The sequence below is a fragment of the Cheilinus undulatus genome, linkage group 17, assembly GCF_018320785.1.
Source record: "Cheilinus undulatus linkage group 17, ASM1832078v1, whole genome shotgun sequence".
In the NCBI taxonomy this organism is placed as follows: domain Eukaryota; kingdom Metazoa; phylum Chordata; class Actinopteri; order Labriformes; family Labridae; genus Cheilinus; species Cheilinus undulatus.
Window position 1 is genome coordinate 37,504,203 of NC_054881.1, and position 22,263 is coordinate 37,526,465.

Consider the following 22,263-nt stretch of genomic DNA (forward strand, 5'->3'; position numbering starts at 1 on the left):
TCGTTTTCACAACGTTTGAGTTTTAAAAAAGAATTACAGCAGAATTTTTTTCCTTTCTAAAGATCAAATCATTCTGCTAAATTAAGTAAAATTAATTTTTTTTTAGTTTAATTGAGACAGAAATCTATCCTTGTGGGTTACTGTAAGTTATGATGTTAGGAGTTAAAAGACTAAATCAAAGATGTGATTGTATGTTGCAAAAGTTGCTCGCTCTAAGTAGGCCTGAGCTTATTCTTCGGTCTGATGTCAAGTTCAATATGTATTTCAGACTCCATTTTTCATTAAAACTTGAACCTGGGCTGCTGGCTTGATAGACTAGTCTCTAACATGGAGCATGACCCTGCCAGTGGACCATCTAAATGTTGAACTTTGCTCAGTGCCCTTTCTCTTTTACTACTCCTAATATTCCTGATTGTCTGGTTTTAGCACATTATTGTATTTATATATGAATTGTACTTGAAAAATAACCTTGATTTACCTTGCCTCTGGAATTTTCTTATGCTTTATTTCCCTTACAGTGCCCAAAAATGACAACTTATTGATTAAAAATGTTCACTAGTCACTCAATGTCTCTGTTAAATCAGTATTTAGTTACTCCTATACTAAAATGAACATCTTTCATGTCCTGGTATCGCATTAGATAAGAAGTTTGGATGCATATGTCATGTAAAAAAACAACTGCAATGTCATAAACCTTTTTTTTATTAAAACTATAGCTGATCCGAGGGTTAGCAGCCATTATTTTCCCTGTTGTTGTGTCTACCTCAGCAGGTCTAAGTAAAGCTGAATTACAGCTGAAGAATCACATCTGCAAAAGTCACATTTTACCTCATTCAGCCACAGGAACATGGGTCATTTGGCTATTTCTTTTAATGCTCTTTAAGGTTTTTGTAAGATGTAATGAAACAGCTAATGTGCAGGATGAATACAGCAGATGTTAAACCGCTCAGCTGTGTTTCTGACTCAAATGCAAACAGATGAAGTGGCCATAAAACATGAAGATGTGGTTGAACTTAAAACCACATGCAAACACACTGAGCCGTGAGTTATATTTGCTTTAAAGGGCGGATGTTTTACATTTCTACTTCATTTGTCACACCAGTAAATAAGACAGAGAGCTCTGACAGTAATCGTTTTCACATGTTGGCATGGTTTGGGGTTCTACTCAGTACAAAAATGAGGGGAGGGGGAGCTCTAGTGGACAAAGTGTGGACATGCAAGCCATAAATGTGAGGTTTGGAGTTTTTATGGAGGGTTAAAAAGACATGTTTGAAGAAGACAAAGGAGCTTTACCTATGCATAAGGAGTGAGACATTTAGACGATGCAAGGTTTTAAAAGATGAGGCAAAATTGAATTTTGAACAACAGAAAATGTAGTTGTACTCACAAGTGTATAAACTGGGTAGGTGAGTGAAATATTGGGATGGGATAAATTGTTGACTAAAAACGTGTAGGCACGTACAGCTCTTCAGGAGGACTAGCAGGCGATCCCACAGAGACAGATTAATGGCCTCATAACATCTATGCCTCGGAGAGTGGCCGATTTGGTGCGAGCAAATGGAGGTCATACCAGATAGTGAAATTTGGACTTGTAAGAATGGGTGGTACTGTCAACTTTTTATTGCATGATTGAATAAACTGTTTCCTTGATTCCTGATTTTTGTGTGTATGTCTCCTACAAGATGTGTGCAATAAGAACAATAACTATAATTGGAAATATAGTTCATGAATTACAAGTAATATATTCATGAATTTCAATGTGCTTTTTTAAAGTTACTTAGTGTAAAAATCCGTCCACAAAGATTAATAGTGGCACTATTGGAAAGTTAAAGGCCTTTCTGCAGTCATTTTTGAAAACATTTACAGAACTTCTTCATTCTTAAATAATTATAGCCTTTTATGTTATGCAATGCAATTGCACAGCTGACATTGCGTTTGCAGTTAGCTAAATTGTGCAGCACTAATTTAATTCATAAATGTTTCTCAGATATGCTTTTTTATTCATAAATATTTACTGAAGATAATATATCAGTGCGCTTCAAGATTCAATTAAAAACAACTTCACAGGTGTATTTCTGAGCTTTAGATCTCCATCTTACCTTATGATTTATTTGCAGAGGTCAGTTTTTAATACTATGAAAGGGGCAGCAATGTTAATATAGTAACAGGATGTTTAGAATAAGCAGTAAATCAAATAATAAGACTGAAAACATATTAGGATAAAATAATTAAATGTGGGATTATTTAATACTGAAAACGGCATTGAACTGCATTAAACCATACTCTGTTAAGAAACTCTGTAAAATATATAACCGTATTTAGATCATGCGCTTCCCATCACTAGGGGGCGGTATGGTTCTTGTATACACCTGCTACCATTGAATAACCGGTAGAAGAAGATAACCGGGAGTTGGTATATTTGTTGTGATTTCATTTGATAGCGGAGGTGAATCAGCTGAACGTGAGTCATAGCTGGAAAACGGTTCAATTTTTATCATCTTTATAAATAAAGTGAAGTGACAGTAAATATAAAGGCTTCGTTCGCTCTGTCTGCGGCGACTGATTCGGTAAATTTGTGACAATAACAGACGTTAAATGTTTAATGTTCAACATTAGCAAACCGAGGAAGTTACCGTTCTTTTTTTTTTTACGGAAAGCAGGGTGGCTAAAGAGCAACTGAACAGCATCAACACACGGACTGTGAGTATAAATACGATGGTTTATTAACTGTAGAATGATGTTGAAATGTTTTTTTATATACGTCCTCGGGCTACATGCTAGCTTGTGTTTCATAGCTCTGCTGGGAAGTTGTCATGGTGAAGCTAACATATTCTGCTTTGACTTTTAAAGGCTTTATTTATGAGAAGATAATTGAACATGGCGACCTATTATTGACAGTGACGTTACTAATATTGGTTTAAGAGTGGACATTACAAGGTTTAAAGTGTGTTTGTATAGGGCTTTGTTAGCTATGTAAGCTGTTTGACATTAGCTGAGGGGATTTACGGTAAACAACCCCGCCCACATTCACACCGCAAACCCACTGACACAGTTACCGTAATAGACAGTTATTTAATATCAGTGGATCAGAGTGGTAATAAGGCGAGGACAGATGGGAAGAGGAACATTTAACCATGTAAATGAAGAGAGTCTGATTATAAAGAAATCCTAAGGTGTGCCTTGAATGGCTTTTATGAAGGACGGTTGCATTTTTCTATTGAGCTTCTTTTTTTACTCAGATAATTGTCCCTTTTCAATTACATGATAAACTGGTTTAAAAAGACAAATTCATATCAAGATAAATTATAAGGAAAATAATGATAGTTAAGTTCACTGCAAAGCTCAAATATTTGTCAGTGTTTAGTCCAATTCCCAGCCAGTTCAATAAATACATGATGATTATACTTGAGTAAAAATACAGCTACTCTGTTCAAGATTTACTTAAGTAGAAGTTAAAGTACTGGTCTATCAATCTACTCAAGTAAAAGTAATCAGTATTTAGCTTAAAGTTTATTTGAATTACTAAGAGTTAGATATGATCTTTCCTTATTGGCAATAGCAACAACAAGTTAAGTCACACCTCTGCAATAATATAAAATAAACAATAAAATTGACATTGTTAATTAAAATTATATAAATTTGAAACTTTAAGAGTCTTTAAATTGGTCCACACCATATACTGTTAAATTACACTTTTAAAAGTGCTAAATAGTTTACAATATGACAGAACTGCAGTAACTCTGGGGTGGGTCCCTTCTGGCAAGAACAAGGCAGAGTAGACCTCATAGTTAGGCAATGCATGCTGATAAAGAATATATTCTATATATCTCCTATAGGAGCCCCTAAAGTCACAGGCAGTACTCCGACTCAGGGGATAACTTCACTCATAGTGAAAATGTGTCTATCATCAAAAACAACAACAATCCACCAAAAACATGAGCAGATAAGTCTAACAGGGATTACTGTACGTCAGGGAACATCCAAACATAACTAACCACATCTAAGCACTCTGCCCAAAGGCATGATGGGAAACCACCACACATCCCAGATTTGAAATTACAGTGTGTGGAGCTTTGATCAATTGACTCTTTACAGAGTTGGTGGATCAACACTGGCAAATAACTCCCAACACTGAAGAAAACTTCCCTCAGAATGGAGTTAAAATTACACGCTTGGAGTTAAAATCAACTCTGACAGATTTAACCCTAAAATACCAACACTCCAGCTTTTGCTGTGCACAACAATGCATTTTGTTTGTATTAAAGCTATGTGAAGCTTTTTGCATTTTGGTATTTCTCTCACAGGCTCCTTCAAATGCCTTTTCCATTTGTAAGGTGCTGCAGAAAAAGGTGAGAGTAAAAGTCAATCAAAGATGTTTGTTTTCACAACTCATACAGAAGGGCAGTGAAATGTAATGACCGTATCATAAAAACACAAGTCTAAATGCATCAAGAAACACAAACATAGCCAGTATATAAATATCAAAAATATGGACATGGAGAGGCTGGGTCTGAGGAATAAATTTGATTATACTTAAATATACTACATTGTAAGACCGAATAATTGAAGGTTGTTAAAAGAAATGAGTTGTGTTAATTCAAAAATCCAAAAGTGCTATTTCTGCTCTATTTTCTGAGTTGATTAAACACATTTTTAGTTTAAAGTAAACAGTTCTCAATCAAGCTACGTGTTTTTGCCAATGCACTCAAATAATTTGACAATCTGAAGAGAAAAGGTACACAAGTGTAGTACTCAAGTAAAAGTACAGTTACTTTAGTTAAAATTGACTTCTGTAGAAGTAAAAGTACTGATTTCACATGGTACTAAAATATTTTGTTAGAGAAATTTGAGTTAACATAATTGGTTACTTTCAACCCCTGAATGTCAGTTATATTCTCTCAGCTCGTCCAAATAAACATCTTTTTTGCTCAGGATATGACCTGCTTGTGATGAGTTTTGATTGATTAATTGGTTGTACTTTATTCATGTGTCTTGCAGAGAAAGAGCCCAATCTTCATGGGTTTATAAGACACCAGTGATAACACTGCAGTGTTCCAAAGATCAACTCACTATAATAAGCCATTGCAAAGTTTAGAAGTCTTTTCTCAGCTCAGTATTAAACAAAATGTTGTGCCTTTGCTTCCAGGCTTTGCAGATGTAATCTGCTATCTGAAAGAAGTTTCTCTTTCTGAAGCAAAATTCAAGGTTTTTTTCATAATCATCAAACCAAAAGAGTCAGCTTTAATCAACAACATTTTACTTTTATAGTAAAGTGTCATTTATCCTTCCAGTACCTAGCCTCACACGCCAGATGGATGTGTTTCACACATCCAACTGGGAAACCTTCGATACACAGCGTTTGGGAGAGGGCAGAGCCTTTGAAAAAAAACTCGAAGGGTGACTGGATGAACGTTCTGTCACATCTTTTTTTTTTTTTTAAGATTTATTTTAGGGCATTTTTGTGCCTTTATTAGATAGAGGAGGACAGTGGATAGAGTCGGAAACAGGGTCAAGAGTGGAGCAGAGACATGTGGTAAAGGGCCTCAGGCCGGATTCGAACCCTGGCCGCCCGCGAACATGGGGAGCACCTTTAACCACTAGGCCACCTGCTCCCCCGACTGTCACATCTTTATGTGCCAATCAGAGCAGCAAAACACATGACGTAGCCATGACCGAGGTGCGCGTGCGCAGCTACCAAGGAATAGCACCATAACCGTGGCGACTATAGACATGTCAGTACACAACTTTTGTTGTTTGGTACATTGAGACAGTGAGAAAACAACTCACTGATGTTCTTTGTTCTTCTTTTAACGAAGGAATGTCGTTAAGTTCTGATAAATCTGGCGCTTTAGCAGCATCCACACTAATGTCCTCTGCCATAATGACACCGGCCTCTTGTTGCTACTTGCTTATGTCACAACTCTGCCGCGCCCGAAAGTATTGCCCCTTGTTGCTGATTGGTCCTGTCACTTTCTAACCGGGCCTAACTGTTCAGACGGGAGCTTTGCAAGGTGGATTCGCCAGTGAGAAACAAGAAAACGGGTGTATCCATCTGCTTTCCAAGGTTAGCCAGTACCTTAATCTAAAGGTAAAGTTCCTGGTGGTAACTTTACACAAAATGATCTTTGTCTTCTAGTTAGTTGTCCTCGGATCAAACCATAATTCAGGCCTTGCTTTTAATTCCCTCTTCCCAAAGTTCCTCATTTTAATTTTGCCAGGTTTGTGAATGTCCGACAGTCACCCAGATCCACATGTATTCAACCCGTTTGTGTTTTTTACCTGTGCAAATAGTTGGTACCCCTCTTGAAATCACCAACTGGCCTCTAAAATCCACTCACAGACTGGATGCCTACCAGCAGCTGACCCAGATATTGGTTAGCCATTGCCAATCGATATTGGCTTTCACATAAAGAATGTGATGAAATATAAAAATGTGTTAAGGCCAAACCCTTGTTTGCAGTGATTCTGAAATTGTGTTCACATGTAGTTTGTCCATCAGTTTGATTTATTTTCAAGTTTGTTGACTTGGACACACAAGCAAACCATTATAATATATAATGACTTTCTGTAGAACCAGCACATAATATGTTTTAAAATGCTTTCGATCTCCTGTGGGGCTATTTGATGATTGCTTCTTCCTTTTGAGTTAAGTTTTCATGCAGTATCTTCTTTTAATTCTACAGAGTTAGCAGTATCTTTACTTCTACAGAAGAGCCATATAAATCCTGACTGCTTGTTCCTTTGTCTCATGATCAGTTGAGCTGCTGTTGTACTCTAAGTGCTCATTAACTACAGTATATTGCATTTGCTGCACTAAAGAGGCCCTCTGCATTATGACTGTGGTCTTTTGCTGAGATTGTGTTTATTTCATGTAAAATGACCCACTTTTACCATGACACACTTAAAGAAACCCTGCATTTTAAGACATGTTGACTTTATCAGGTTAAAAATATGCGTATATGTTTTAGGTTTCTACATTTTTTAGAAATGTCCTGAAATAAATTGACATGTAGGCTGGCTTTTTTTGTGTAATGTGCTCTGGGTAGTGTTGTCATTCAGCAGCATTGTTTTTCCATCATCTATTGGACTGTTCTCATCAGTCTACATTACATTAACTTTTGGACAGAGAGAAGGATGTTGATGGAGGTTGTTGGGGAAGTTTGTGGAGAGCTCCATATTTAAAGCTGGACTGCAGCAGCCAGCCAGAAAATGGCACTCTGACTGAATGCTAATGTCACTGTGCGTTTACTGAATATAGTAAAGGAAACTACAGGGCTAATGCATGCTTACCACAGGAACATTTAAGATAATTTTAATGTCATTTTGTGAGGTTTTGTGTGTTATGTTGATCCAAATGCGAAAAATGTATCAGCTCAGCTTTACTTTGCATAATTTATCCATTCAGTTTTCTTCTTCTTCTGCATCCTCTCTGCAGGCCTTGCTGTCCGTCAGTCCTCTGGAGTAAATCTGATTAAAGAAGTAGGGGGAGGAGGAGGAGGAAACCCAGCAGGCAGAAAGACAGCAGGACGGCCAGAATTCACGATGCCTCTGTTCTTCAAGAAGAAGAAACCCAGCGATGAATCCCAGAAGAGGCTGGAGTATCAGCTGTGTCGGGTAAAGAGAGTCTGTTTATTACCATACTGCCAGTGCATCAACCTCTATTTAAAACTGAGTAAAGAGCGATTATTTAAAATAATAACCCCATAATTGTTGTCTTATACTCTTCAGTCAAAGGAAGCCGGTGCTGATGACATTCTGGACATTTCATCCTGTGAGCTCTCAGATGTGAGTATTTTCCTGCTGAATTGCTTCATTGATCACTAGTTGCAACAGAAAGTCTGATTATTGTTCAAGAATAGTTCTTGTTTAAACTATTTACTGTCTATTTGTACATTTCCTGTCTTCTTGTCGTTTGAACACTTTCTTTAAGGTCATGCTTCTCTTGCTTAAATTTCAAGATGGGTGGTCCTTAATGCATGAGTTGTTACATTTCTGAAAGAATCATTTTTAAATCACTTTATTTGGATTGCTATACTATTGGTCATTGCTTTGCCTTTCACTCTACTGAAGTGCAACAGTTATTTCACTTATTTCTGTACATTCTAAATGTAAAGGAGCAGAGCAAATTACATCCATTTTGACTGAATGCAATTTGGTTTTGTTAAAGCTATGTGAAGCTGTTTGCATTTTGGTATCTCTTTCACAGGTTCCTTCAAGTGCCTTTTCCATGTGCAAGGTGCTGCAGAAAAAGGTGAGTAAAAGTCAGTCAAAGATGTTTGGAGAACGGCAATGAAATGTAATGACTGTATTGTACAAACACAAGTATAACTGCATCAAGAAACACAAACATAGTCAGTTATATAAATATCAAAAATATGGACATGGAGAGGCTGGGTCTGAGGAATAAATTTGGTTACACTTAAATATACTACATTGTAAGACCAAACAGTTGAAGGTTGTTAAAAGAAATGAGTTGTGTTATTTGAAAAATCCAGGAGAGCTATTTCTGCTCTATTTTGTAAGTTGATTAAACACATTTTTAGTTTACAGTAAACAATTCTCAATCATTCTCAATCATTTTGTCAATGCACTCAAATAATTTGACAATCTGAAGAGATTTCTCAGCACGCCTCTGGGCTTTAGACACTTTTGCACCATGAGTGAAGATACTAACTCAGTTCCTTCTGTAGGGAGCAGCTATAACATAAAATGCATGGTAAACTGACTACAGTGGAAGTGGACTTCCTGGTTCAGTGTGCTCTTCTCACTTACTGTCACTTGTAGTCCCTTCAGTTTGTCTACCTTGGGTGAAATTAATGTTTAAGATTAATGTATGTAATGGAAATAACCTTGTTTGGTTTTACAGTGTACCATCAGATGTAAGATTCAGTTTCTGTGATAATTGTTTCTGTATTTATGTAAAAACTGTAGCTATAACTCTCCCTGTGAGGATTCTTTCACTTGTCACATTCTTTCTCCTTCAGGTCCTTATCCTTCATACCAACGAGCTGAGATCATTGGTGCCCAAAGGATGTGACATCAACAATCTCTCCACTTTAAAGGTAAAGATACTAAACCAGAGGTTCCCAGAGGGGTGGGGGCAGTCCCCCCGTGAGATCACAAGACTCCAGAGGTGGAAGAAGTACCTGACTATTGTACTCAAGTAACAGTCCAGTTACTTTGAATTTCCCTCTGGTTTAATAAAGTGTCTGTTGATAAATCCACTGAAGTAGAAGTAAAAGTTCTAGTCTAGAAATCTTCTTAAGTAAAAGTAAAAAAAAATCATTCATTTAAAGTTTACTCAAAGGACTGGGTAGCTCCTTTTGATTCCCAAGTGGCTTTCACATTGAAACCTGAGCCTTCCTTAATGTGCAATAACTATAAGAGAATATTGATCACCCAAATTCTTTATTATAGGGTGTGACTAAACCTAAAGTAAAATGCAACAGCTGTTTTGGGATGAAACATGAGCTCATTCTCTCATTATAGTGCTACTGATCATCATAAGTTGGGAAATTCAAACTACAGGCCATTTTCTTAAAATTTAATGAAGGACAATAATAAGCCCAAAATATATTCACAAGTAGAAGAAAAACTACACATACACAAATAGCTGCTTAGTAACAGTAATTTGAGTAAATGTTGTATGTGTTATGTCCACCGCTGCAAGACTCCATGTCAAACTATGAGCCAGCCCTCCCTTTAAAGATGTACAATTCACTACAGGAAAGCCAGAAAAAGTTAAAAATTTTCTGTTAGAAACCTTGATCTGACTCATTACTGAATGTTTCTGCTTCTGCAGGTTTTGGACCTGCATGATAACAAGCTCAGCTCACTCCCAGACGACATCGGGAAGCTGACGTCTCTGCAGGTAAACCTTTTCTAAAGATAACTCCAGGTACAGAGAAGAATAAGTTTGACTGAAGCATCTTTGATGTGTGTGCTTTTTGTCTTATGTCAGATCCTGAATGTGGAGAAGAACCGTTTAAAGTCTCTGCCGGACTCCATTGCTGACCTGAGGCTACTGCAGACTCTTAATCTGAAAGGTAAGATTTTTCCTGTGTTATGCTTACCTTTGATTAGATGAACACATCAATAATCTTGTTTTTATTCATACAGGTAACTCTCTGAGCGAGCTCCCAGCTGTGATCGGTTCTCTGAGCAGCCTGCGGACTCTGGATGTGAGCGACAACAACATCACCGAGCTGCCCAAAGCTGTGGCGTACATCAGAACACTCGAGGTCTGTTTCTGTGGGTCCAAACCTTGTGCAATAAAAATAAACTAGAAAAGTAGAGGTTTTTAAGCAAGGTGTGTGTGTATGTGTGTTTTTAACAGAGCTTCACCCTGGATGCTGCCATAATGTCTTATCCTCCTTCATCTGTGTGCACAGAGGGAACGGAGAGCATACAGCGCTTCCTCTGCAGTGGTGAGTTTTATTGTCTTTATCAGTTCAGCATGTGAGAGCTGATTAGAGCAAATTTAATCATGTCAGAAAAATTACAGAGGAGAATTTTGAGAATATTTCTTTGACATCCATGTCTGTTGCTGATGTTTCAGAGCTTGGTGAGGAGTATTGCCCTCCGTCTCAGTACCTCCTTCCTGTGCTGGAGACCGACTGTGGCAAACAGAATACTGACTGTCTGGATGGTCTGGAGGAGGCCTGGCAGGTACAGTAGAGGAAAAACTACCCTGAACAATCATCAACTTGGTTATTTTGTTTACTTGCTGAGCAGCTACTTCAAACTCTTAACTTTTGGTGAAACTGGAAGTCTGAATCAATCTTTCTTCACTTCCTGTTGCAGAACAAATTCAGTGACTACGAGAAAAGAAAGGTGAGTGGCATCTGCAAAATAACACTAATGATCTTGGTCTTGAGTTGGACTCGGTAACACATGCAACGCTCAGTAGTACTTTTTTAATTTTATTTTTTTCAGTCAATTTAATCTGCAGCTTTGATCAAGGCAGACTTTGCTGATGAATGCCAGCTTAAGTCCTCACACAGTCCACAGAAAATCTTTTAGAATTCTTTTTTTAATTGTTAACTATTTTGAAAATTGGATGCATGCTTTAGAGCAGTGGCTCTCAACCCAAGAGGGGGTTGTGAAGCTCTTTTCAGTAGGTTGAGAGGGGTGGGCATACTGACCTGAGGACCACAGACCACGCTGCTCTGGTTGTGGGCTTGGACTTTAAATCTCTGCTGTGCTTGTACCTGAACCTGCACTCGTACAGTTAAGGTTTTTCCTCCTCTCTATGGCTTGGTGATTTGCTGCAGCTTCTTTGCGGTCTAGTTGCAAATCAGAGATGCTGATGCATTAGTGACATTGAAAGTAAATTTTGCAAATAGTCACCAGTGTCCGGTCTCTCTGTTCTCCAGGAGCAAAAGCACCAGGAGAAACTCGCCTTTGAGCGTCATCTGGAGGAGAAGCAGAAGGAGCACACGCAGCTTCTTCTCATGAACACCTCACGCAAAGAAAACATGCTCAACTCAGTGAGACAGGTACAGAAAACGTACTCACTTTTTATTCAAACTTTAACGGGGCTAAGACATAAGGTTTTGTATCCTAAATGGTTCCTTCAGCTCGTTTGTTAACTGTTTTGTCTACAGATATATTATCAGTGAGCTGGAGCTACATTTAAGCGACCTGTTTATGGAACTGTTATTGTTGCAAAACTATTTTCTAATGCATGCACTGATCTGCAAATGTGTAGACCAATTTAAAAGTGTAGTAGTTTAATTTGGTTCAGAAAACTTACTAATTTTTGCTTTAAGTAGTCAGTGAATCAGTTTGATTTTCCCTGGGGATGAATGAGTTATCTATTTATCTAAATACTCACATGCCATCTATTACAGCTGAAACCTGCTTCTCAATTGGCTGTCGATATATGTGTGAATTTTGCAACACATCTGCCGTGCACAATATAAAATTGTGTACTCAAATCTGTTCATGTAAAAGCACTGGGTTTTTTTTTGCCCTCTGCACAGGCTCACAGGAAAGGCTGCCTGCCTCATAGCATATGCATCTCACAGACCAATATTCAACGCTGAGTCAGACAGCAGTTTAGACCTGATTAAAGGTCCATATGTCAACAGGAAAGGAGAAAGATTATCATTTTATACTGGTAGTGTTTAAGAGTGGAGAAAATAACTTCTTTTCTCCTGTTGCGTAGGAGCAGGAGCGTGTTGAGCAGGGTGTCTCTCAGCAGCAGCGAGCTCAGGAGGCCGAGAGGCTGCTGGTCCTGGAGAGAGTCCGATTTGCTGAAGACACCATCAGCAGCCGCATCAGCAACATGCTGATGGACAAAAACAGGTGGGTTAGGTAGTGCAGTATCAGAGTATGTAGTGTCAGAGTATGTGTCTTGTGTTTTGCATGGTCAATATTTAATGAGTACATCATCTGCAGATAAATCTCTGCTCAGCCCTGTGTGTCTGCTTCTGATTTCTGCAGGCAGAAAAAGAGTGCCGAATTTCTCCAGGCGATGGAGGAAGACCGGTGAGTGCACGGGTGGCTGATCCATAATGTCCAGATCTATTACAGCTAAAAGATCAACACAGAGCAGCACTCATCTAATCATCTCCCACTTAGCTGCCTCAGCCTATTTTTAGAACAACTTCCAAGTACAATGCACAAAGTGCTTTCCAGGTTAAAGAAACAAAAACATATTATGACAGTATTTCTCCTAGGATAAAGAGGGAATCACAATAGAAACAATGAAAGATGTCCTGCAGATTTATGCAGTTAGCCTCATGTTCAGTCCAAAATAATATTTAGAAAATATTTCTTCATGCTAATAACTGTCAAACTAAGAACTTGACTACAAGCCTTATATAATCTTATTTTTTAAGGTTTATTTTTGCAAAGGGGGGGTGTAGAAAGAGGGACAAGAGAAACAATGAAACAACACTGAGGTTCTGTGATTCATAGAAATCTTCCAAGCATGGGATGGACATGAAGACCAACAACCTTGACCTTTGAGCTCTACAATGAGATCAGTTCATTATGAAATCAGAGTGGACATTTGTGCAAAGTCTGATGAAATTCCCAGCTTCAGTTATTGCTGACTTGGAGGCATAAAATGCACAAAAAGCAGGGGAGAAACAGCTGCCAAAGAAAGTGGTCCTGTATAGCAAAAGCTGAGTTTTTTTAGCTTCTCTCTGATAGCAGAGGATGTGAGGAGTAAACCAGCAGGGTAGAATCCCACTTATACGCTTAAACATCTCAATCTGAAACCAAAAACACTGAGCTATCAACTTAAATCAGCACAAAGTGACCATGAAAAGTGATGTTGGGATTTTTCTTCCCTCTCAGGATCCGCATGGAACATCTGACTGCCATCACACAGGAAGAGACCAATTCACTGAGGAAGAGGGAGGTGGCAGGTAAGAAACTTTACCTGTGCTGGGTTCTCTGGTTTAGTTTATAATTACCCTAAGCTGTTGTCACAGAATGAGGCATTCTTTTAACTCCATCCAGCACTGAGGTTGATCTACCCAGGGTTTGCGTGGGTGCTTGAAATCCTCTGAAATGCTTTAATTTAAATGTGGTGTTTCCATGATTTGCTTGGATTTTGGATCAAGAGCTTGAAGAACTTGAGATTGTAGTTTTATGCCTCTCATGGTGAAAATAGCTGCTGAGTAGTTCATTATTATAGAGTACTAGATACAGAAACTATTGCAAAACACAATTTATTTTTTAAATGATAAAGGAGGGAAATTACATTTTTAAGTATATGTCCCACTGTATAAATGCATAACTTACAACTTCTATAAGGTGCTGGAAAAGCTTAAAATGCACCTTGAAAGTGCTTGACTTTAGAAAAGGTTTTACATCCCTGTCTGCATTTATTTATTTGCAGTAATTTTAACTCCTGTCACACCTCCTCTCACTATCTGTGTTTCAGCGGCGATGCAGAAGATGCTGTCAGACAGCTGTGCTATGACTCTCCTTCAGGAGGCTAGCGACTTCCGCAGAAAGAGCCTGGTGTCTGAGGCGTACAGGAGGTAAACACATAGACATGTGTGCACTGTTACATCAGATACCAGCAGATGGATGTCAACATTGCAAACTGCTGTGGTTCCAGTGAATCACAGCTTTAAGGTACACATTTTAGTCTCTTTTCTCTCTTCTTGTTACAGTATGGAGAATATGGACAGGAAGTTTGATAAGATGCTGTCGCTCCAGGTTTTGGATAAATCAAAGGCCATTGCTCAGATTTTACAGGAGGTACGTGCAGCAGGGTTTCACTTCTGTGGTTATCATTATCATTATAAAACAGCAGACAAAGCTGTCTCATTTTGAACTGACCTGTTGTGTTTTCTTTCACTTGCTGCAGGAGGAGATGCAGAAGGCTGCTTTCCAGGCCCTGCAGCTGCAGAAAGACGCTGTGCACGGATACATTCGCAACCAGGTCAGTGTGGGCTTGTGGAAAACAGGTTCTGTTCCGTCATTGCACAATACTTTTTTTGGGTTGTCATCCAGTGAAGGGAATTCCTTTTTTTTAGTGATCCTGTTTATTGACTCAAGTCAGCAAAACGTGCCATCTCAGCTCTCAGATGACTCTTTATCTGGTGCAATATTGGTTTTTTATTATATCAGCCAAGTTTAGTTATGTTTTGTCCTTTGAAAGATAAGCGTGCATGCATTTCGAGTGAATTTCCCTTCAGGGATGAATAAAGTTCTTGTTTTGTATTGTATTTAACTTAGATCGTGTTTTGGAACTTATTGTTATTTGAAGTTATTAAATTCCTGTAACATTTTCCAAACTGTTCCTTCTCCCTCTGGCTGCATGAAATCGACTTGTTTATCAGTACTAGCATAAAACATAAGTCTTACTTGCACAGCGCCACTTCATAGAGCACTTTCAACAGAAAAACACTGGCATAAATGTTCCAGGTCCAGGCATTTCATGGCTTGAAAAAATAAAAGACCTTGAATTCAGACTTTAAATTTATAGGGCTAGAATATGCATTGGTTTAAAATACACCAATGCTTTTTGGCTTTCTACCACCACTGCAGACTGCAGACACAGGGTTCTTGCTAATCAGGTGTTTTTAGTTGCATTCCCCCATTACTAATTCATTTTTACTCCCATTTGCTAAATAATTTTGAACTTTTGGTTACCAAATAATGATGCTCAATCATTTCATCAGTGTTTTTATTTGACTCCCTGCTCGCTTCATGTTTGCCTCTCCATGTCCCCAGATAAGACTCATAGAGGGTGAGTTAATGCAGCTGACTAAACTGGAGATTAAAAGACGAAATCTGGACGCTGAGAACCTGCAGGTAGGTGTCACCGCCTTCTTCCTTTGCCCTCCCGCATTACCTTAATTCTCACTTTTTTCTTTTGGCAAGTTTCACATCATTACTCCATGGCAATGACCAGTCACTGTAGATGCAACAGAACAGTCGCGATTAAAAGAACATCTCTGACATGATGACTTATTTAAGCAGAACAGAGCCAGGCTTCTGTGTTGTTCATCTTATTTTGTGTTTGTATACATATTCATCTGCGTTTGTGTGCAGGAGGTTCTGGTGGATCAGCGTACGGCTCTTGGTGACTTGTTGCAGCAGCTGCTGAAGCAAAGAGACCAGAGAGAGCAGGAGCTACGGGTGATTCTGGTGAGGAGACCGCTGTTTAGTCCTTAAATCATCTGTTTTATTTTATCAAAGTGAAGCTTTCTAAAGACAGAAATGTATTCTCTTTACAGTCACTGAAAAATTATTGTCTCTGTCAAGATTTTTTCAAAAGTTTTGATGCTTTGACACATTTTATTCTTTGTGTTTTAAAAAGAGACAATCTTTGATTTATTTTATTACAAAGTATAAAAATTTGGAAAAGCTAAACCTACTTCATAAGAAGGGCGGGTAGGAAAGGAATCAGTTAGGGCTGTCAAGATTGATCACATCAAGTGTATTTATTGAATGTTCACATTTAGTGCACTGTTTTTTTAAAATTGTAATTAATCACATGCTGAAATTTGCACTATGCATACTTTGGTTAATTTTAGTTTTGGTTAATGCAGCTCAGCAGCCACTGTGATGTAAAATAAGTACACCACTGCTCCTTAATGTCTCATTTTTCTTTAATAACTCACATACAGCTTAGAGGATGAGTCAGAAGACATCAAACATTTATCTTTTTACTCTTCCCTTTTTTCTATCCATAACAAGTTTCTTCTTCCGTGGTTAAGCTCATGTTAGAGTCTTAAATCTACCTTAAAAACGCAGGTCTGCATCCAAACTGGAAGTCAGTGACTTTTAAGACAATAGAAATTTCTGAAATTACCTAAATAGCCTTAAAAGCAGTATAGTGGAATTTAAAAAGTACATTGAAAAGGATGCAATTGATCACAATTAACCACAGATTTCCTGAGATTAATCATGAATATGAATTTCAATCTTCTGACAGCCCTAGAATTTATCGATCGACAACTGCAAAAAAATTCCATCACATTATCAGTGTGAGATTTAGGTGCTTCTCTGCAATATTTTATTTTTGTAAGACAAAATATAACCCAATATTTGGTACTAGGAATGCACCGATACCAAATTTAGTACCAGATCAAATACAAGGACAAGAACGTACCTTTGAGTACTCTCTGATACTGAGTACAAGTTTAAGTACTTAATAACACCATAACTGTTTCATCAGATGCTCTTCATCCCTTCACTTGAAGATTTTTAGTGCATAGTTTCATTCTCCTTTACTTTTGTCATCCTCATTATTGTTAAAATATCACCAAAGTGCAGACATAGCTCCAATATCAGGCCTTAAAATGATACTGAGTACAGTATTTGCAATGTTTTCTTTCAGGCTTGGTACTGGAACCCATACCGATACTGGTATCTGTGCATCCCTATTTGGTACCAAAGGCTTTTGCCTGTTGTCCAGTCTGTTTTTGCTCCTGTGGTTTTAAACAGGTGTATTGTTGCGTTTTTTTGTAGAAATCAAAGAAAATCACAATATTGTCATTCTATACTGTGGAAACTCTAATCTTTCATACCATCAAACAAGACAATGACAATTCAACCCCAGGTTTAGTCAAGTCAGACTTTGTTTAGCTCATTTCATATACAAAACAACACAATGAGTCGTTTTTTATTAGCACAGCACCAAAATATAACAAATGCTATCTCAAGACATCTTACAGAGAGAGCATCTTTTTAACATTATTAATCAGGAATGTACGATCATAACAGTATAAGCAGATAATAGCTTTAAAAATTCATTATCAGCCCTGATAGATAAAGAAATTCCTGATACAGCCAGTATACTGACAGAATGTACAAAAGTAGTGAAATGCTGAATCCAACAAGGTTATTATAAACTGTGTTCTATGGATTGTATTTATTTTGTGTCCCTGATTACTTTATGTAGCACATTTAGGCTTTTTCTTGTACCCTTTTTTTTTCAAAGATTTATTTTTTTGGCATTTTTGTGCCTTTATTAGATAGAGGAGGACAGTGGATAGAGTCAGAAACAGGGTCAAGAGTCGGGGAGAGACATGTGGTAAAGGGCGAACCTGGGCCGCCCGCGTCCATGGGGAGCGCCTTTAAACACTAGGCCACCTGCTCCCCTGTAGTCTTGTTTTTATTTCTCTTTCTGATTGTCTTAACTTTTTAAAAATCCTCTTTTGTTGATTTTAATGACTTATATCTATGCTTTCTGCTATTTTAATGATTTTTCTGTTTTTAAATTGATAGAGAACTGCCTCTCAGTGATCTCTCACGTTTAAATAAAGGTTGAATGAGTTAATAAATGAATGATTGTGGTGTTTTAATCAGAGCCATGTATATCTGTGTATCAGTAAGTCACTAAATTTATTTATTTGTTTGTTCCAGGCGGAGATGGAGCAGAAGTCTGAGTCCAGCCAGCAGAATTACTGGATGATTCAGTATCAGAGACTTCTGGATGCCAAGCCACTCTCATTGCGCATGCAGGTACGACTATAGCTCAGAGAGAGCACAGAAACATCTAGAAACATCCCTGTTCTGTCTCTAAACTGTCCTGTCATCACAGGAAGCGGGCGTGGAGAAAGAGTTGGTGAACCTGCTGTGTAAACTGTCTGCTCAGCACTATCTGCCCATTCTCGCTCATCACCGTGTGACGACAGAGGCGCTGCGTCACATGAACTCCTCCGACCTCAAGAAGGTTTGTCTGATGAATTATCATTGAAAGATTTGGATACTGCTGAGTCTGCAGAATGCAGAGTATGTAGAAGCAGAATGCCGTTTGTTTAAAAACGATGCAGTGTCTTATTTTAATGATCTGAAGTTCAGCTTTAAAAGAACTACGTCTGTCTCATAAGATGTGTGCAGGAGAGGAATGGATTAATCAGAAATTGCAGGTAAACTCCTCCACACTGTCTTGATTTCACTAAAACTTTTTACATATGGACCCTAGCACTGATTTTTCTGCAGTTTAGAGAGTGTGCAGGAGTTTTTCTGCAGTTTTTGGGCTTTGAGCATAAGAAAATACCTGATAATGGTGGCTAGGATTGTCTTTTTGCTGTTGTTTTGATACTGTTTTTCAAAGAAAGTATGATATTCCAAGCACAGAGCATTGGAGATAAATCAGTGCCCCTTTGTTGGATGTGTAAATTAGCAGCTGTTTAGCAAAACAATATTCACATGAACTTAAAAATCACTTGTTTACTGCCCTGATATGTCAGATAAATGTAAGCAGGTAAAAGTGCTGAATGTTTAATGTGAAAAATAACAAGTTTCTCTTTATTTCAGCTCGGCATTACTGAAATAGGAATCCAGAAAGCTCTCCTGAAATGGGCTCGAGATCACATATCTGAAGGTACGTTATATTCATACTACTTTTATGTTAATTGTACAGTAAGTACAGTAAATAGTCAAAAACCAGCAAAGATGTGATTTATAATGCCTTAACCCATTCACAGACTGCGCAAACAGAAGAGAATTTTTGTGTTTAGATTACAAAATCAACGGTTTCAGACACATAGAAATAAACTAATGTTGGTGTCAGGGATGTCATTAAAATGTCAGAGTCCACCTGTCTGATGATGATCATCCTCTCCTCCCAGGAGCCTGTAAGGTGGCCCCAGAGGACGTGGAGCCTGAAGTCGTACCCTCAGCTCCGTCTCCCTCCACCCCTCCATCGATTCCCGCCACCCCAACCATCCACATCCCCAGCCCTCCTCCCTCCCCGGGGACTCCAGTCACCCCGTCAGCTCCCAGTCCTGTGGAGGGACCGGGGAGCTCTGAATGTGTGGTCTGCATGGAGACGGGGGTAAGAAAAGCACACTTTAGTCTGCCATCTGTCTCAGAAATGATCAGGGTTAGATAAGCTGTTGCTGTTTCATAGGGTGTAGTATTTACTTGTGAAAAAGTGTCTTTATCTCAAAATATTGTAAGCACACATATGTGAAGTTTTTTAGCTGGTGGAGATGCTCTGAAATATCAGAAATAGGTAATTATTGGACAGTTTTTGTTAAAAATACGTCATCAGTAGATCAGAATGAATGCTGAGGACTGATCTGTTTGAGCATCAGTGACGTCCTGCATCCTGATGCAAAAATCAAATTCAATAAACAAACATGCCAGCAAAGACGGATGCCCAAATTAAGTTCCTCTGCTGCTGATCAACAATCATTTAAAAGTGAATCTGCTACCAGACCTATTTAGATACAAGGTGGCTGCCAGTTTACTTAGTCAGTTTTTTTGTAGATGATGTCACAGCAGTCAGACATGCAGGCACAGGGTTCCTGCAGATCCTTGACAAGTCTTAAATAGTCTTCTGTTACATTTTTGATATTTAAGCCATAGAAAGTCTGGTTTTTACCAGTGAGAGGTCTTACACTAGCAGGCACTTTGAGTAAGACATATCTTTATTCAATCTTTGTGTTCTGGTCAACCTTATACAATTTTAATCATCTTCTCCCTCAAATGATTACATTAATATTCTCCATAACTCAGGGAATTCAGTGCTGGATGTTCTAAATTTTCATGAGGTGGACCCCAGACCCCTCTCTTATTTTGTCTGACTGTGGTATAGTAAATTCTGTACCGTTGTGACACACTAGTCCCGTTCTCTAGCATCTAGGCTACCAGGTTGCCCACTTAAAAATCCTTGCAGCCCATCCTTATTTGAACAGGTCTTCCCTGAAAAAAAGTATTTTTCTTATTTTTAATAGCTAAACTGTTTAGAATAAGCTCAACAGCACTGTGCATTGATATAATAGATGCATTAAAAGTGTTAATGACCCCAAGAAACGCATTTTGTCCTTTATACCATTTGACATTTTGTAAATAGCTCTTTAAATCAGAAAATTCAATCCTGGTCTATTGTACCAAGAAATTGCATGCCTCTCATATCTGACAGTTTACCATGCGAAAAGTGGTTTAGTTTTTCTCTTTTCAAGTCTTTAAAGTCTTTTATTATATTTTTTTTTAAGCACGTAGGAACCCTGCAGGCAAAATAAGGTTTAAAAGCTGACAGAAAAACAGCAGCAGACATGGATTAAAAGCCTCCGTCTAAAGCCTGTACGAGCCGTGCTAGACAGCACTCGTACATGGCCCCTTTCCACACAGTGATCTGGTTTAGTCCAGACCAGTTTACCACTGGACACCCTGAACCAGCTTGTTATTGCACAGTTGATGTCCATCCAGCCTCACTAGTTGTGATGGAAATCTGTCTCTTTCTAGAGATCTGGATTTAGCACGCATGGTATTATCAGTATTATATCAGCATCGGCAGAAATCACCTGAAAAAGTTAAGTGTCATATCAGCAGATGTGAGATTACTGCTCTTTACAGCCAACATTTGGCAGTATATTAGCAGTATGAACCTTAAATATCAGTAAATATACAACTGTACCATCAGGTATAGATGGTTGCCTCGTGCTACACACTTCTAAAGAGAGAAAGAGTGAACGCTGGACATTATGAATGAAGCTGCAAATGTAAAACAATCACTAGACTGTCCATACCCCCCTTCTCCAACTCAGCCTCTCTTTACACAGGAGACACAATAAAAAAGCTGTGTTTATAGTGATATCAGCATAAATTAGTTTGGAAATATCATCATATCTGATATATGCAAACATAAAATCTCCTGCATCACTTCTGGATCATTAGGCTCAGCTCAGTAATCAGAGACAGTCTTCTGGTTCCCAAACGGCTCCTCATTTTCTACAGGTCTGGGATTTTATATGTGGATTAAATAATAACATAAATGGATGACAGGAAACTGGCTCTCAAACAGGAGCCAGCTCCTGTCGTTCATATAAAGAAAAGAGAGCTGGCTCGTTCATGAACAGCACATCATTACTTGTTCTCTGTTAGCTTGATAGTGCATCAGTGTTTCCATTAAATGCATGTTTTACATCAAAATGAGGGAGAAAAGCTGTTAAAGAGGCTCAGCTAGCCTCTTAGCTCAGGACTAGACTCCTCTGGACTCTGGTTCCCCTTCATCTCTCTAGACCTGTAGTAGGAGGTCTGCAGGACTAAGTTATTAGTGGTCTGGATCTCATCTTTTCCAGGTAAATCAGTTAACCTGTGGGAAAATTCACTTTTTTGAAAAGTGTTGGAACCATAGCCAGTGGATGTAGAAATGTTCTGATGATAACTGCTAATCAGATCAGTGACTAGAAAATTCCACTCAACTAATCACATATCCTCAGTGAAAATGGGCCGATAATGATCAATCAGGGCATCAATACCCTTAAGTTTCACCGACTATGTCTTTGTTCCTCTCGTCTCTCAGTCTCAGGTCATCTTCCTGCCCTGCGGTCACGTCTGCTGCTGTCAGGTTTGCAACGATGCCCTGCAGAACTGCCCTCTGTGTCGGAGCAACATATCTCAGCGTATTCGCCTCTACCACAGCTGAATCCCTCCTCTTCATCCTCTTCATCTGACCACAGCTCTCTGTACTCGTGCATGATAATGAAGCTGCTGTGAGCAAACCCATCATGTAGAAGAGCTTCTAGCTGAGCCACTTTTTCCTGTATTAACCAAACAGTACGGCATGTATACACTATATTGCCAAAAGTATTCGCTCACCTGCCTTCACTTGCATATGAACTGAAGTGACATCCCATTCTTAATCCGCAGGGTTTAATATGACGTCAGTCCACCCTTTGCAGCTATAACAGCTTCAACTTTTCTGGGAAGGCTTTCCACAAGGTTTAGGAGTGTGTTTATGGGAATTTTTGACCATTCTTCCAGAAGTGCATTTGTGAGGTCACACTAATTCTCTTATTCCCGCTCTAATTCATCCCAAAGGTGTTCTGTCGG

General features: G+C 38.6%; 1 protein-coding gene across 4 annotated transcripts; it reads left to right on the top strand.

Moving 5' to 3' along the window:
* Window positions 1-2,411: 2,411 nt before the first annotated feature.
* lrsam1 (leucine rich repeat and sterile alpha motif containing 1) lies at window positions 2,412-22,114 on the top strand. Of its 4 annotated transcripts, none has more exons than XM_041810148.1 (26): window positions 2,412-2,567; window positions 2,658-2,700; window positions 7,436-7,614; window positions 7,729-7,785; window positions 8,207-8,251; window positions 8,985-9,062; window positions 9,803-9,871; window positions 9,962-10,046; window positions 10,120-10,241; window positions 10,337-10,427; window positions 10,559-10,668; window positions 10,804-10,833; window positions 11,376-11,498; window positions 12,170-12,309; window positions 12,448-12,492; window positions 13,309-13,379; window positions 13,901-14,000; window positions 14,136-14,223; window positions 14,333-14,407; window positions 15,202-15,282; window positions 15,523-15,618; window positions 17,842-17,940; window positions 18,020-18,151; window positions 18,739-18,805; window positions 19,053-19,258; window positions 21,734-22,114. In XM_041810148.1, exons 3-26 carry the CDS (start codon window positions 7,543-7,545, stop codon window positions 21,854-21,856), a joined length of 2,205 nt encoding a protein of 734 aa, XP_041666082.1. In that variant the 5' UTR covers window positions 2,412-2,567; window positions 2,658-2,700; window positions 7,436-7,542; the 3' UTR covers window positions 21,857-22,114. The 4 variants fall into 4 exon arrangements, with proteins under 4 accessions (XP_041666082.1, XP_041666081.1, XP_041666080.1 ...); XM_041810147.1 differs by having other exon boundaries at window positions 2,661-2,700; XM_041810150.1 differs by having other exon boundaries at window positions 2,443-2,461; window positions 2,661-2,700.
* The last annotated feature ends 149 nt before the right edge of the window (window positions 22,115-22,263 follow it).

Coding starts and splice junctions, on each gene's coding strand:
- lrsam1 (XM_041810146.1), top strand. CDS start 7,543: ATGCCTCTGTTCTTCAAGAAGAAGAAACCCAGCGATGAATCCCAGAAG. Junction 10,047..10,119: donor GCAGACTCTTAATCTGAAAG/GTAAGATTTTTC, acceptor TTATTCATACAG/GTAACTCTCTGAGCGAGCTC. Junction 14,001..14,135: donor GTGTCTGAGGCGTACAGGAG/GTAAACACATAG, acceptor TTCTTGTTACAG/TATGGAGAATATGGACAGGA.